The sequence below is a fragment of the Suillus fuscotomentosus genome, assembly GCF_016647785.1.
Source record: "Suillus fuscotomentosus strain FC203 chromosome Unknown F5891scaffold_43, whole genome shotgun sequence".
Taxonomy (NCBI): Eukaryota; Fungi; Basidiomycota; class Agaricomycetes; order Boletales; family Suillaceae; genus Suillus; species Suillus fuscotomentosus.
In genome coordinates, this window is record NW_024539555.1 from 475,785 (window position 1) to 492,495 (window position 16,711).

The following is a 16,711-nucleotide window of genomic DNA, read 5'->3' on the forward strand; positions in this document are numbered from 1 at the left end:
GCAGCAAATGCATGCTCCACTCGTACACGGACCTAGATAAATCAAATTTAAATCAGAAAAAAATGGAAAAATAAAGGGACAAACTGTAGAAAGGTGATAATTGAATGTCCTCTGATTTGCTGTCAGCCGTCCATTGCGGGGCTTCTTGAGAGGGGCAATGCACCAGGTGTCCAGTGGATAAGCACTGTCTGCCCAGACCCAGTGGCCAGCTGGAAGAAGTGTGTCATGTTCTTGATAGATACGAGTAGATCTGAATGTGTATGCATCATGGATGCTTCCAGGGTGACCAAGAGAATAATCAACTATGAGAAGATTGTGGGGCATAATGACTGCCTTGAATTTATTTTAATTTTTAACCATGAAATTAACCAAAAAAACATACCTGACAGCCCAGGGAATATTTGGATTTCCTGTCATAAAAAGACTGGTGATAAAATCCAGGTGTCTCATACAGGTCAATTGATGTCCCATCAACAGCTAGGACTCCATTCTGCCACTCAGGGCAAGTGGTCACCCGTGCAGTATATTGCCGAGCAAGCTCAAAGTCCTGTGAATCAGGTGGGGGAAAACCCATGAAGGCATCATGCTGGTCAAGCAGTGCAACCATTATACGATTGGTGCAGTTAACCACAGACCCAACACTAATACCAGCCCATTCAGATACATCCTGGAGAGTGGCAGAATTACCATAGTGGCCGACATGGTTGAGAAAAATAGCAAGTTGAATAGAGATCGGAAGCTGGAGGTTGTTGGAATTGTTATGAAAAATGGGGTGGCCAGAAATGAGATTGAGGATGTCATCGAAAATTTCGGGGTCGACACGTAGTTTACGACGAAATAGATGAGGGCGATGTTCCCCAAAATGGACAAGGAGGTGCAGCTGTGAGGCTCGTGGGATAGGCTCACTGGGTCTATGGAGCACACGTGCCCTCTCTACCTCATCCCAAAGACTTGCAATGGAATCTTGAAGACGGTCGTAGTGAGCAGTGGTATGGTTGATGTCATCATCAGATGAGTCATCAGAGAAAGAGTCGGAGGAAGAACTGGAGAAGCCAGATAAAACTGGAGAAAGAGGAGATGGAGGGGTTAACATGATGCTCATGAAAAGGTCAAGGTCTGAGTCACGGGTAAGATCGAAAGAGTCGAGACTCGAGGCAGAGTCTGTAGTAGACTCGTCATCCTCCAGAAGATGTTGGTATCGGGCTGTGGCTACTGCAAGTGCAGATACATCGATGTCATGCAGCATTTGTGCACGCTTTGACTGACGAGGCATGTTGGGAATCAGGGGATCAAAACTCCTGTCTATCCCTGGCATATGTGATGCACTTTGCGGGGGAGTTTGAAAATTTCGGCAAATTCCGGTGTTTCAGCTTGCTGTGCTCATGTACCTCGTGATCATCACACCCCCTCACTCAGCACTCAACGACGCTCGCGCGCAGCCCACCTCCCTCAGCGAACCGCCAAGGGCTTCTAACATGCTAGGTACGTACAAACTCCTTCTCAACCGTCCTCCGAAACTCCTTCTCAAACGCCCTCAGCGTCTCCAGGCATTTCACGCTGCCTACCTCCCTAACCGAGCCTCCAAGCGCTTCTATCACGCCAGGTACTCCCTCTGAAACTCCTTCTCAACCGCCCTCCCAAACTCCTTCTCAACCGCCGCCCTCCGAAACTCCTTCTCAAACACCCTCTGAAACTCCTTCTCAACCGCCCTCCCAAACTCCTTCTCAACCGCCGCCCTCCCAAACTCCTTCTCAAACACCCTCCGAAACTCCTTCTCAAACACCCTCCGAAACTCCTTCTCAACCGCCGCCCTCCGAAACTCCTTCTCAAACACCCTCCACGTCTCCAGGCATTTCACGCTGCCCTACTCCCTCACCGAACCCCTAAGCGCTTCCAACACGCCAAGCACTCCCTCATGCAGCACTCAACTCGCGCGCAGCGCACCTCCTCACAGAACCGCCAAGCGCTTCTATCACACCAGGCACTCCCTCCGAAACTCCTCAAACACCTTCTGCGTCTTCGGGTGTCTCATACCACCTTGTGCCATCCTCCTCCAGTTGACGAGGATCGTTCCAATTTTATTGATGCACGCAGCAGTAGATTTTTTACTTTACAGCACGTACCCTCACTGTTACATGTAGATATCGACTTAGTATTTTTTTTCTTGAAATCTTATCTACTTTGCCTATGCTACTTTCGTTTCACTAAGTGTCGTTTGAATGTCTGACATCATGCCGATGCATATGCCGAGTCTTACTGCTCGAGTTTTGTCCATCTCTAACCGAGAGTTAGCGACATTTAGCGACATTTAGCGACATTTAGCGACGTTTAAATTTTTACTCTGAGTACCTCTAATAGTAACTGGCCTGATGGGAGATGCTGACAGACTCAGGTGGGGGCGACATGTGCGTGAGAATCTTGCTGTGGCTTCATGGCAATTTGAGTGACCCACTTGCAGCTGCTGGGTGAGGCTCGTAAACTTAGCTACGACGAACAGTAAACAGTAGATCGTGCAGATGAAAAGTGTTCCAGAGAGCTAATTCATGATGGCCGTGCTCTAGTCATAATGCTGTCAATATGGCTGATACGAAGACCAGTCGGGGGTTAGCGCTTAGCCACTACAGGTCTTGCATCACAAAAATTGCTCATATGTCGGAACTTTTTTTACTGGCATTTTAATCCATTAAAATGGCCTAACGACACGGACCTATTATAATACATTATTGATCAAACAGTCAGCATTTTGACCCATTTAAATGCACATCGACATGATGACATAATAGGCATTTTAATGTACCCACCAAGTATCAATGCCCATTTTAAGAGTCTGTTTGGCCACCAATATTTGCGCCAGTTTACGCAGGTTTAGAATCTATGTTTTGCTTTCATAATCATAGGACCGTGCTGGTCACAGTGTGACCATCAATCAATACTAAGTAGTAGGCATGCCTGTTACCCGTCTACAATCTATCCATCATCGCAACTCTTACAGGATGTCTCGGGGCAGAAAAAGTGCCCGTGGTGGTGCAGAGCTAACGGAAGCGAGAGATCGGTGTGTGTGGACAGAGGCAGATGAAACCATCCTCATCCAGTATGTCACCACCAACCGCTCACAAGGTGGTGATGGTATGAACTTTGATCACACATTTTGGGTTGCTGCTGCCGCTGAAATGGAAAAACACCCCTGCTCGGGTGCAAGCAAAACAGCGGCAGCATGTCAATCAAAATGGGGGCGGGTATGTACTACTACTATATCAGCCTTGGTACCCTCACTAATGATCAAATTTCAGCTCTGTGGTACATTCAACGTCGTCGACAAAGTGGCCAACTGCTTCCGGACTATCTTACAGCATGGAATGCGGAGCTTCGATCACCCCAGAGTCCGAAAACATGTGGACTGACTTTGTGAAGGTAAAGTGATTTCAATTCGCATCAAACTACTACGACAATGCTAATTACTATGAATCAATAGAAAAATCCAAAGGCCAAAGGCCTCCGGGACAAGGGTTGGAAGCACTATGAGGCGCTGAAAGGTCTCATACCTGTCAAGTCAGGTAACAACAACTCGTTCTTTGCCACCATCGCGACACAACCTCCCATCATTCCTTCGCCTTCTTCTAGCAGCGCAGCCACCCCCCTTTCTTTTGATGAGGTCCATATGATGGACCTTGGAGATGTGCTCGATGGGATCGAGTTCCCCGGCTCTAGTTTCAGGCGGCCAGCGCGCAACCCCCCTCACCCCAGAGAGCCTCCCTCCATTCGATGCCGCACAGCAACCCTCCCTTGAGTCGGTCTGTGTTAGTGCGCCATCATCAACAGCTTCCGGTAAACGGAAGCTGATTGATGATGATGAAAGTACGCTTGATATCGTTACCCGCCCCCCACATTCAACGAAATCGGGAGACTCGGCGAAGTCTGCATGCCTGACGATGCCTGTGGCCATCCAGCAGATGGGGACCAGTATTGGCGGTCTTAACACAACGTTCAAGCGCACGGCCAATGCTCTTGAGGCCAACACCTCCAACACCTTGGCGCGATCAGTAGATCCCATCCCTTTGCGCAGGCAGAAGGCAGTGAAAAAGTTGCAGAGTGAGGGTCTAGAGGACGTACAACTACTCAATATCTTGAATAAATTTCAGACCGACATCGCTATCATTGATATTTATCTTGCTATTGAGGTAGATAGTCTTTGGCGGTTGTTTTTAGAGCAGCATTCAAAGTAGTGTTACATGGATTCTTGTCGTGTCATGTTCTCTTGTATTGTACTTGTAGTAGCAAAGCAATATCACTATTTCTATAGATCATAGTCATTGATGAGGATCCAGTCTTAATCTGACAACAATGTCATCATTTGATGGAGATACTTTGGATCATAGTCATCGATGAGGATCTGGTCTTAATCTGACAACAATGTCATCATTTGACAGAGATACTTTGGATCATAGTCATCGATGAGGGTCCGAATGGCTATGGTATTAACGCGACTACAGTACTAGTGGTTCTATGATTGCCTGCTCCCCCCTCTGAATCCTTTCCCTGTTGTAGGCCTCCCACATCTCACTAGCAATCTGGTCACGACGGAGGCTCGCACGAGTGCGTGCGTGCTCAGTAGGAGGACCATTAGCAAGGTTTCCAGTGTCAGTGAGAATGTGCGCATCTAAGACATTACGATAGTCCATCATGTCGTTTGGATCGTGAACTCGAATAACGTTGTGCACGAGACACAAGGCAGGAGGAATGCGCACTTGAATGTCCATTTTGTACTCTGGTGGGAGGAGAAGGATACGAAATCGGCGCTTGATGACACCAAAAATGCGCTCAACAGCATTTCGAAGCATTGCATGACGCAAATTGAAAAGTTCTTTGCGATTACGAGGCCTATGTAACAATGTGAACATAAGTATGAATGGTACTAGCAGAATGCATCATACAAAGTATTAGCACGACCCCACTCTGCAAGATGATAATGCACGCCCCGAAACGGGACCAGAAGCTCATCACACGAGCCAAAACCAGCGTCCGCAAGATAATACTTTCCCTCAGGGATATTGAAATTGGTAGTACGAGCATCGTGATAGACACGAGCATCTGCAGCTGACCCCTCCCAACCGCTCAACATGTAGGTAAATGAAAGGTTGAATGAACATGCCGCGAGGCAGTTTTGAGAGAAGTTCCCCTTGCGATCCCGAGCGGCATGCCGATCTTCACCAAAAGGATGGCATGCGATGTGTGTACCGTCAATGGCTCCAATAGCATCAACAAAGAACGGGAAGAACTTCGGGTTTTTCGTGATTTCGGGGGGAGGAGGGCTATCTACATCGGGCAGGCAGACATATGTCGTATATATCGGTGGCGAGGAGAATGCGAAAAGAACCTGTTTAAAATACCTGAAAGAACATAAGCTTGATACCAGGACAGCAACAATATATGTACTTTGATATTGTCTCATTGGACCGCTGAAAGCGTTCACCAAGATGGCGAATCGAGAGACCCGTGACAGACGCATAGAGAAATATAGCAAGCTGCTCTTCGAGCAGTACATGCCTGGAATCTCTGCAACCTGCTTGCCGAAGGAGATTGATGAGCACATAGAAAACATGCTTGTGGACCCCAAGCTCGCATCTGATGCGTTCAGGGTGTCCAGTGAGAAGTTCGGTGACCCATGCAGTCCCTGACAAAGCGGAGGTATGATACGGTTCTTTGTCGTAGTAGGTGTTTGAGTAAGCTTCGAGCGCAGTAGTTGTTGCGTTGAGGACTGTAATGACCATGTGCATAGCATGCATGGCCATCTGCATGATGCATGCCAGATACCTCTTATCACTCTCCTCTGCATCTTGGTCCATCTCCTCTGCCTCCACAAGGTCGTATTCGTCCTCGTTAGCGTCCTCGTCGTAATCAGGATCAAGAGGCATTGTATTGATAGTAGGACAAGGCATACGGTAAGCGTTATCGGAGCGTGACATCTTGTTCAAGCTCCGACGATTAGCAAAGCCAGAACCAAATTCTAACTTGCGCAAATAATGCAAATAATGGTGGCCGAACAGACTCTAATGGTACCCACCGAGTATTAATGCCCATTTTAATGGTACCCACTGAGTTTTAATATGCATATCAACCGAGTCTTAATGCCATCCTAACGAGGTGGTGATGAGCATGCATTGCATATCAATTCTTATTGCGAGATGTCAATACAAATACTAATCTACATTATGATATCGGTAAAAATGACCCTCTCCCCCATCCTTCTTGCTCTGTTTGCTGCTGACCGTCAGTTGTGTTGGGACAATGATAGTCGTGATGAAGGAATATTGAATGATAATGCACGTCACCGGACTTACGAAGTTTCATACTCATCACTGTCCAAGCCTGCTGCCGCTAGCTACTCCCTTGTCTTGCATGAATGGCCAGTAACTTAGCTAAGAGACACCCGCTCGCCCGCTTCCCATCGCTCTGGGCATGATTCAGAGTCTAGAACCCGGAAATGTTATCAACAACATTGAACATGGCACATATTACACTACTTACCCATTTATTGTTGCCGAGAATGAGGTGTCCCAACCAGGTCGGCGCAGCAGCAGCAGGGAAGGTGGCGTGGCCAGCAACTGCCACTCCAGTGTTTCCCCATTGTGATCATCCGATTTGCGTGTGCGGCACAGGAAGTGCATTGGGTTCGGATAGCTCAAGTTCCAATCGATTGTTTTCAGGATGTACCGCTCTGCGAGAAGGATATCGGATTCAGTGTAGGATGAGTCCGCGCAGTGAAGGAAGTGCGAGATGGATGGTGCAACAATTTCTTCAACCTTTGGAAGCAATGGAGACACGACGTAATGCCCATGAGTTGAAGTTTAGCGAGGGAGACGACGCGTGCTGACAAGAACCTTTCGACAATGTTCATGCAGAGGAACACAGTTGCATGAAGTAATCAGAACCGTGCATGTACTTACACCAGCCAATTGAGAAGGATTCCACGCATCGACCAGGCCAGCTCTTTTTGCGATGCCATGTATTTCGGATGAGGAAGTGTTATAAGCTTAAGGCGTTTCATTAATTACAACGGAATGATAAAAATATACGGAGACTCGTACCTCGGTCTGCTTCATGTACTTGAAGATCTCGACAACATATTCACTGACCATCAATGGATCATCGAAATCCTCAGCATCGAGATCGCCACACTCGTCACCATCGAGGTCAGCTTCAGGTGCCACATCGACATCCAGAACAGCCGCCACTTCTGCCTCGTGTTGCGTTTGCTTGTCTATGTCAGTCTTGGGAGCATCAGAAGACATTACGATCGTCTTGAACTTCCTCCTGTGTCTCGGTCTTTATTAAGACGAGATGGAAAGAAGTTCGTTGAGCAGCCTGAACACATTGTACCTCCTGGGTGATCACCTGTTGAGTGTTCGCCCCCGACCTGCGGGTTGAAACACATCGCGAGGGTTCAGGAGCCGGTGGGTGATCATTCTGTCCTTAGCAGATTCCAGCGGCCTTGTTCTTGTTGATGTTCTTAGTCGTAACTTCGAATAAAATGAGTCAGCGTGTTTTATTGTAGGTTGAAAAATCAATAGACGGACGTTTGGGTAGCGCCAGAAGAATGCAGGTTGATTCAGACCATAAATGTTGGCCAAGAAGGAGAAGGAGACAGAGCAACAGTGGAAAGTAAAGCAGACCGTGGAGGATGTTGAGAGTTACTGGTTCTAGTTACAGTGATACAAGGTAACAATATTGTAAATTTATCGACCATTGCTTCCCACGGCCGCATAACTTTATCTTTCCGGCTGTGAGTGTCAACCTTGTAGACAAGGTAATTAGGAACTAGCTGAAAGGTTATCAATATGGCGCATCTGAATTCGCAAACTGGGTATGTGGTAGCATCTGGTGTGAAGATCAACACCAAACTTCGAGGTGTCGCGCTTATCAGTGCTCCGTTCATGATTATGGGTATGTGGGGGCGTCCAGCGTGAAGATCAACGCCAAACTTCGAGGTGTCGCGCTCGTCAGCGCTCCGTTCATGATTATGGGTATGTGGGGGCGTCTGGCATGAAGATCAATGCCAAACTTCAAGGTGTTGCGCTCGTCAGTGCTCCGTTCATGATTATGGGTATGTGGGGGCGTCCAGCGTGAAGATCAACGCCAAACTTTGAGGTGTCGCGCTCGTCAGTGCTCCGTTCATGATTATGGGTATGTGGGGGCGTTTGGCTAGTATATGCATGCATTCCGAGTCGAAGGACACCTAAACATTCTCAGATTACAATGGAGCTAAAATCTCGTGTCTGTAGGAATTGTGTGATCAGATCTTGATAGTAAGACTAGGAACACAACTACAAGATAGGGGACTCTAATTTCATGTTGTTGTGTGACGTGAGGAGCGGCAAATAGTTGTGATATCATTGGCCGACGACTTAGGTTTCTTCTTGCCCCTGGATGTCTTTGCCTGAGATTTGGCAACACCAATAAGCCCGGCGGCTGGTAATGCATCCTCACTCTGATCCTGGGGATTGGCCGAAGTCTCTGCATGCGGTGCCATGGGTGTCGGAATAGGTGGAGTTGAGATAGAAGGTTGTGGAATGACAGCAGGCCCTGGGGCTGCAACTTCAAGTCGAGGAGTGTCAACAGTGAACATAGTAGGTTGCAAGGTTGCGATGGTTGGCGCTGCGGCTACAGTGGCAAGGTGTACATCTTTATTAGCCTGCTCTTGCAAGTTGACATATTCCAATGACTCATCGGTCGAGTCTGAATCGCTGGCATCTAGCGCAGCCATAATGTGATCGAGTGATTCAGTGACGCTGAAGGTACAACAATTCAGATGGTGAGTCTGAACAATGTGTTGGGTCTTGCAGAACCTAGCTGCTATTCGACCCTAAAGGGTTTCTGGACCAGGCTCAAGGCTCAGAGGAGAGGAAATATCATAAAAACTTGCTGATCTCTCAGACTCATACTGGTAACTGGTGAAAAGATTGCTTGATTATGTAAGCTACAAAAGTGCCAACATAAGGTAAGGTAAAAACAGTCTCTACAAGCCCAACCAGAAATGAATCCCTACAACGCGCTCCACAGTACACTGAGTGTCATCGGATGGCTGCATCTTTACAGTACTACCGAAGACATATCCATTGATTTCGTCGACAATAGATTTGATGCGCTGGTGGGCCCACTTTACAATGAAGAATTTCTTGACTGTCTGAAAGACGGAGTGATATGCGATCGAGGAAATAGCACCAACTCCATCGCCTGAAAATTCCTGGTCCGGAGATAGGATGAATATGATCTACAGGGCGTGATGAGTATCAGCTCAGTATAAATTTAGAGTACTGAAACCTTACTGATGTGACGCCAAATGCAATCAGGCCAGGAGTGCAGCTTGTAAGCTTCCATATCTTGGCATAGGAAGGTGGTCCGCCACGCGCTTCGGAATACAATGACATCTTTCCACATATTGCAACCTTGATAACCTTCGAAACAACATATGAGTAGCTGGGTCTGTTATTGATGAGTAGACTACCTTTGCGATGACGATCCAATTTTTGAAAATTTTCTTCTCATTCACGATGTGGTCAGGGTAAAGTATTGGTGCCTTGAAGATATCATACATCTTTCCCTTGCCTGCTTCCCATCCAATCAAGTCTGTGACCTGCCGGAGGGAAGTATGGTCGTATTTGGAAACAAAATATTCGTTAGGCATGTTGAAGATGCCACCTGCAATGGTACGCAGGCTGTTTAGGAATGAAGAGCGAGCTTGCTGCATTCCGCTCCCAAACTAAATGAAGTTTTGGTTAAATTTATAACGATAATATTAATGACTTGAGGTAGGAAAAACTACGCACCTGGTTGAAGAACAGATTTGTTCGCATCCGAGCATGCAACACGTGGTCAATGGATGCATAGAGTTCAGCAACAAGTGCATCCTTTTCTGTAGACCTCTTCGCATAACGATTTGGATTCGAGAAATCGACTAGAGGATCAGGACAGTCTGTTTGAAAAATGACCTTGTCGGGGAGGAACATCTCGGTAGTGAGTGCATACTTTTTGGCCAAGCTTAAAATAAGCTTGTCCGAGTCGATGTCACCCGTCTTCAATGAGTCAGAAGCTACGACGGAGGATGCAGAAGACACAGATGGCGCTACAGATACTTGTGATACAGATGGTACCCTGGATGATGGGCGTTTGCAAGAACGTTTCAGCTGTTGCACAGCAAGAATGTTGTTGCTCTCATTCAGAGACATATTCTGCTGCTGGAGCCACCCTTGTTGAAGCTGGAGGTATTTAATATACTAATGTATCAAGGCATATGTTAGAATTTAGTATATATGATCTGAATGAAAGCAACAGCGTACCTCTTGGTAGTGCTCGATGGAAGCGTTAACACCCGGTGGAGCCACAGGCCGTTCTTCATCCGCCGAGTCTGAGCCTGAATCAGAACTTGAGGATATTGGATTTGAGCCAGAGTCAGACATTTATTATGCAACGGGGAGGAATAGTATGCTCAACGAGCTGGAACCTGAGAGGGTGGGTCACAGGGTGTCGAGTCAAAGCTGTCTCGCAGTTGATGCTATTTTATGCAATCTTGAAGTCGGGTGGTGTCGGAGTGAACTCAATGTAATCATACACGCGGTCCAGGTTTGCTGATCGGCTCATTGAGGGCATGAGGCTGTGACTGAAAAAGTCAAATTGAATGGTAAATTACACGCAATGAAGACGTACATAATCATTATCGCAGCACGACGCAGGTCAATGTGTGATATTACACGTTGCAAGTCTACACACTATCATGCGGACAGATCAAGTCTTACGATTCAGATAAAATAAGGTCACTTACGTCTGTAAAACAGTGAATGTTGAGGGCTTGCCATCTTGCCGTGCATGAAAATACTTATCCGATCAAGCTGAGCCTCCCACATGAGGAATTTATTTGAAGGGCGTGTGCTCCAAGATACTCTAATTGAACGGATCGGAATCGAGGTGAGAGTTCATTCTAGGTTCGATGGTCGAGGTGGAACGAATAGAAGTGTAATGGACTCAGCCCGAAGCTTGAAAGTACACGTTTGAGGATTGTTCGTTCCTAATTTGATGCTTATTACAATGAGGTGTAAATGAATCGAGCCTCATTTTTGAACCGAATTGAACTCACTTCGAAGTCACCTCAGTTCAATTGCAACACTACCCTCAACACAGTAGCTCAGTTGTCAGAACTTTCCATCATGGCGCTGAGATGCCCACCTAGCCATATGCTGACAATGTGTAACAATGCTTTTGGAAGATGGTGTTGATACGAGGAATACTGCGGTCCCAGTAGGTACAAGATCTTCGACTTCGAGGGTAAGGCGCCGGTTCTAGCATCGCTTGATACTGTGTCTGAAAACCAATATTAAGTCAATGAATTAGAGGCAATACAACAATACAAGACGAACGTAAGATGGATTCGTCAAATGGTAAGACTCCAATGGCTGATTTCCAGTGCCTGCTCGAGTCGAGAGTGATGGATACGTAGATGCTTGTGGGAATGCGCTACAAGGGAAATTTAAGGTGTTTTTCTACTGACAACTGTAAATAGAGTGTGATGATCACCAAACGGATGCGAAGGTGATATGGAGTAACTCACTTTCAAGTCTGATACATCAGCCCTCTAAGCTACTGGGCATGATAGTGCGATGAAGCAAGACAACAAGATCAAGGATTGGCGGTGGTGGGAATTATCTGGAAGAACTTTGTCGCCTTCAACTGCCGGAAGAGATTCTTTTAGTCATCGCATTCTCAGGTTGACTCTTGAGCTCATTGAGGACGAAACACTTGAGCAACTTGAACAACTTCTGATGTGATATACGAACCTTGACTGGCTGGTTAGGAGGAAGTGCTTCAAGTACCAGTTCTTCACCAGAGATACGTCCTGCGCATGATGCATGCGATCAGAGTGCCAATTATAAGGCTCAGGCGCCCATCATAGAGCATCACAATAGAAGTGAGGTCGTTCTCGAGAGGCCTGTCCTCACATCGCATCGTAAATTCTTCAATTGCTGGAATTGCAGGGAATCTTGGCTGACGAGGTCTTTGGGTGTCGTTCAGAACTGCGTGGAATGTGCAAATGGGTGGGTAGGGCATGGGAAATATCTGTAATACTACCACTAGTACATGTTATTGATCTGCGAAGGAGCATATCAATAAAAGTTTGTTGCAAGCGAAAGATGAGGAGACAAAAATGTACCAACAATACTAATAATAGCTTGCCTCACAATGGTTGAGCGCTAGCCTGGAGTGCCTTGACTCGAAGGAACATGTCAGTGTCCACAGTGTGGATGACGAAGTAATCCCCATCTGTTTCGGGATTTCTGGCGAGAGCAGCTCCCCGAACGATTGACCGAACCGAAATGATTTCAGAAGAAGAGCGAGGTTTGGCTCGCACGCGCCACAATCCCATATCATTATCCCGCCTCCAACGACTATTAGCAATACCGACGTCATATGGCTGAATAAGTGCGAGAGGGAATTCAGTGCCGCCAACCAAACAAGTGAACATGTATACAAGGTGAGCGAAGAATGGTGTGTTTGCAGTGTTCACGATGACGCAGTCGTATCTCGGCGATCCATAGAACTTTGGATTGCATTGGAGTAGGTCTCAGTGCATGCACCAGTCGACTAGTGATTCATAATTGATCCGCAAGAACCTAAACTCTGTTATCTGATAGAAATGCATCAGTATTATCAATTGAATGTAAAGTAAACGTACTGTATCCTCTGCTTGCATGTGAATGCGCCTTCCATCTGGTAATGGAATGTTATTCTGTGGCAGGAAGCCATTTAAGAAGTCGTTTAGCTTCATCCGAAAGTTGGTGAAGGCCCTGTCAGTTCCATGCAAGTGCATGATGTCGGAAAAAGAGTTATTACCCTGCCTTGAACCTAAATGTGCATGAATAGTAGTAGATTTAGATGTTCCAGCGTTGGAGTCATCCAGTACTTCGTTGGTCTCAGGGTCACAGGTGTCTCGTTGATTGTACTTGTCGAGTTCGTCGAGTTCAGAGCGCATGGATGTCGAAGTTAGAAGCCATTCATCATAGTGTAGAATCTGTAACAATTAAAAACTATTGGTCTGAATCTGCATAACAATATAGTTAAGCAACGAACCTGAGAAGCAACATTCTTGAAATTTGTGCGTTGAAGATTGATTTTTTGTAAAGAGCCATGCATCTTTTCATTTGGCTTGGTACTGTAGTTACGTGTCACACCTTTGGCTAGAATATCGTCGAATGCATGCGAGACCAAGTGTTTCTTTGGAAAGTTCCAATTTTTGTTGGTTTCGGGGTGCGATTGTGCAATATATTCCTAATGAAAAGTCAGACAATTGTCATCGAAAACATCGGAACAACTTACATCCATCATTTCTGAGAACTTTTGCAGTGCCAGCCTTCCAGCTGCGATTGTATCCTCTGTATGTACTTCTAATGAGACATAAATATCAAACTCGACGTAGTAGTGAATGCAACGAAGAAGTAACTGTCCCAGTTTACAGTGGGATGAAGTAAGCATATCCTGTGCCGCAAAAATGATCATCTAAGTTTGTGTAAGTACCTAAAATCATTTATGATGGTGCAGACAAACCTTGGACAGATCACTGAGAACAGAACCATCAGTGAAATCAACTGCGACAACAGATGAAAAATGTGTTAAATTAGGCCATCATGGAAGTTCATCGAAGCTAAGACACTGAGTCAGAAGTAGTGTCAATGTATTATAGCCACAATACATACTTTTTATCGAGTTTGACAGCCGCTTCACGCCCGAGGTCCAAAATCCAAAACTTTACTTCCTTCCACAAATGGTCACCCCATAATCCTTCCTTGTTTGTATGCAGGCGGTCGAAAGAAAGTGCACGATGAACATCGACATGAAGGATTCTCGAGAAGACATTCTAACAATTGAATTACATCAGCAAACTTGTCAATAGTAATAGATATAACAGCAGAAATGGTAAAATGGGAAGGAAGTGAAGTTTTTCATATGAGGTCGTGAATTGTTTGAAATACAAGTCAATCATTGTAAGAGGAAGGGTAAGTTGGGAGGGAAATGCATACCTCAATGTTTCGAAGTGAGAAAGCCTTTAGATGATCCTCTTTTTCCTTCTCAGACGGCTTTGATCTTGCAGTGCGGAGTATGTCTTCAGATTGGTGGCTTGTGTGCAGCTCATGGGTGCGGAGAATGGACTGCTCGTCTTGTGGAACCAAACAAACTGGACATGGAAATTTTCCCTTAAGCCCACGGATCAATGCCATGATACATCTATAATTTGTACATGAGCAGCTCACAATAGTTAACTTGTAGTACTAGTATGACTTACTGTTCTTCGTAATTGACACTTAAGATTATAATGAGGGGCCAGAGATGACGTCGGATTCCGTCTCTGCATTCAAACCAATAGCCTGTATTTGAGTGCTTCGCAACCGAGGCCAGAAGCTGGTAGAAGGATGTATGCCAGACAGCATTTTTAAAGTCTACATAGTTCTTCTTTTTTGCATGTTCTTGATCCTCAACAATCTGAATTAATATAATGGCAGTCAGCATTACTATGAACTGAACAAGCTTGTCAGTATACTAACAATGGGCAGCCAGCCAACGACACGACCACCTCCTAGGGCAGTATTACTGTTACGAATATGAACCGGTAGGTTAGCGATGCGCGCAATGATTGGATAGCCTTTTTGGCTCCCAAATGACGATAGTTTACTCTTGTCCGCATAGAGGATGAATGCCAGTGGTTTTGCATTGGGCGGAAGCTGCGACTACAATTACAACAGTTTTGTAGCATACTATTAATTTAAAGAAACAAACAATAGATCAAATGTCGAAACATACTTGTGCCTTCCAAAACACATCGGCAGTCCATGGTTCATCAATAAAACGTACAAATCTTTCTCCGTTGAATTTCGAGAGACATTGAGCATCAAATACAAAATGAGGTGCGAGACGTTTGTCTCGCAACAAGTCAAGGACCCAATCCCAGAGAGGGCGGTAGTGCATGTCGAATTCGAGCACTTCATTTCTGAGGGGAACAGACACTGCATCATTCTGAAACTATGCACTAATGATCAGCTTATGGTAATGTACTAGTAGTAGCTACATGAGACAACACTTACTCTAGTATAATGTTGCAAAGCAAGGTCCCAGAGGGAGCGGACTTCATCATGATTTTGCAGTGTGAATGTGTCATTGCCACTAGCAGATCGATGTATGAGATTGATAAGGCGATTGGTTTGATCCTTTGTCATCGCAGCTTCGAGTGCAATCTCTGCTACTTCGAAATCAAGCCGTGTGCAGAATGGCTCCCATGGCGAGTCGTTACGAGGTACATAGTCTTCTGTTGGGCAGCTGCGAGAGAACTCAGAGAAGCGATGCACAGTAGAAGGAATTTGGCTGTGAGGATGATGCTCGACTTTGATATCGTCAAGCTCATGCGCAGGCTGATTGAGATCAGGATTGGACTCATTGGGACCAGGATCGGGCTCGTTGGGACCAGGATCCGGTTCGTTGGGACCAGGATCTGGTTCATTGGGACCAGGATCGGTTTGGTGGAAGTCAGGTAATGGGTCCGCCGGAGGGTATTGGCGAGGTGAAGACCCTCGCATAACTGATACTGTTAGTCTCAGTATAACACTAATCAAATTGAATCAACGTACCAATGTCTGAGTCTGCGGCCCATATCGCGGTGGCATTCACTGTGTTGCGAGAAGAAAATTCTAAACCATAGTACTATTGTTAAAATATGAGTGCTCACCTGCAGATGATTGCGCATCCTCCAAATGTTGTAAATTATTACGAATTTTGCGACGCTGCCTTCAAAGTTCTGTAAAAAAAATTATCAACCATCTATCGAGTACATCATTGAAAGACAACTGATTCGAGTGCTCACCTTTCTTTTCGGCTTTCTGAACTATGCTAACAAACTCCTCATCTTCCTGCCGTTCCCGTTCCTTCTTCGCGCAAGACCTCGAATGGGATCCTAACCCACGCGCATGCACATTCACTCCACATCGATCACACGTCACAAGGTCTGATGCTCGTTGTTTTGACTTAGGCATTGATGTCAAGTAGCAAACGAGCAACGAGCAAGCTGATAGTGATCATATAATATTAGAGTGAGAGCGTAAAGCTGCGAGTAACGGAGTGCATACCGAGGACCAAGCGTCAAAGCCTGTCAGGAATACAGACAATGATTGAGGAGATGATATGTTTCGTTTAAACAAATTGGATATGCTTGGAAGAATTGTTGAGCAGAAGAACGACGAGTTTTGGATAGGGAAGACATTTGGACTGACTGTAGACTTCGGATAGACGATGGGAGTGAACAAAAGTTGTTGTTATCGATGGTATGCGAGAGAATAAGATTATAAATCAAAGTGACAAGACGGTCCAGGGCTCAGTTCAGTTGAGAATAAAGAAGACAAATGAGACTGGAAAAGAGGCGTACAGAGTCAGAACCGTTGATGCAGCATGTGTTGCCTCGCCTAGGTATAAGTCATATCAGTAATCCGAATCAGAATTGCATCAGCATGATATTCAAACTCCGCTTAAGGCGTCGTAATGAGGTCGTAATGAGGGTCAAAATCATTTTGAGCCTGATTGTAACGCGTGACCATTATGATGCCGGTAAAAAATCTCCGACATACTAGACTAGGGTTCGGGATAAAAGTATTTCGGCAATTATTAGCAAGCTTTTTAGCCAGGT

At 45.8% G+C, this 16,711-nt stretch overlaps 4 protein-coding genes across 4 annotated transcripts; all 4 read right to left on the bottom strand.

The window, feature by feature from the left end:
- Positions 1–6,416: 6,416 nt before the first annotated feature.
- F5891DRAFT_1191561 (uncharacterized protein) lies at positions 6,417–7,289 on the bottom strand (the record flags this gene model as incomplete). The annotated part of the gene is made up of 3 exons (XM_041367468.1): positions 6,417–6,450; positions 6,526–6,800; positions 7,086–7,289. 3 exons carry the CDS (start codon positions 7,287–7,289, stop codon positions 6,417–6,419), a joined length of 513 nt encoding a protein of 170 aa, XP_041223501.1.
- Positions 7,290–8,344: 1,055 nt separating this feature from the next.
- On the bottom strand, positions 8,345–8,761 carry F5891DRAFT_1191562 (uncharacterized protein; the record flags this gene model as incomplete). Its single annotated transcript, XM_041367469.1, has 1 exon — positions 8,345–8,761. One exon carries the CDS (start codon positions 8,759–8,761, stop codon positions 8,345–8,347), a length of 417 nt encoding a protein of 138 aa, XP_041223502.1.
- A 252-nt stretch (positions 8,762–9,013) lies between these two features.
- F5891DRAFT_1191563 (uncharacterized protein) lies at positions 9,014–10,454 on the bottom strand (the record flags this gene model as incomplete). The annotated part of the gene is made up of 5 exons (XM_041367470.1): positions 9,014–9,268; positions 9,324–9,452; positions 9,503–9,757; positions 9,825–10,271; positions 10,335–10,454. The coding sequence occupies 5 exons, from the start codon at positions 10,452–10,454 to the stop codon at positions 9,014–9,016; spliced, it is 1,206 nt and encodes a 401-aa protein (XP_041223503.1).
- Positions 10,455–12,223: 1,769 nt separating this feature from the next.
- F5891DRAFT_1241093 (uncharacterized protein) lies at positions 12,224–15,698 on the bottom strand (the record flags this gene model as incomplete). Its single annotated transcript, XM_041369722.1, has 12 exons — positions 12,224–12,586; positions 12,722–13,057; positions 13,117–13,314; positions 13,363–13,542; positions 13,591–13,603; positions 13,740–13,900; positions 14,064–14,268; positions 14,327–14,523; positions 14,586–14,768; positions 14,842–15,060; positions 15,123–15,446; positions 15,663–15,698. 12 exons carry the CDS (start codon positions 15,696–15,698, stop codon positions 12,224–12,226), a joined length of 2,415 nt encoding a protein of 804 aa, XP_041223504.1.
- Positions 15,699–16,711: the final 1,013 nt, after the last annotated feature.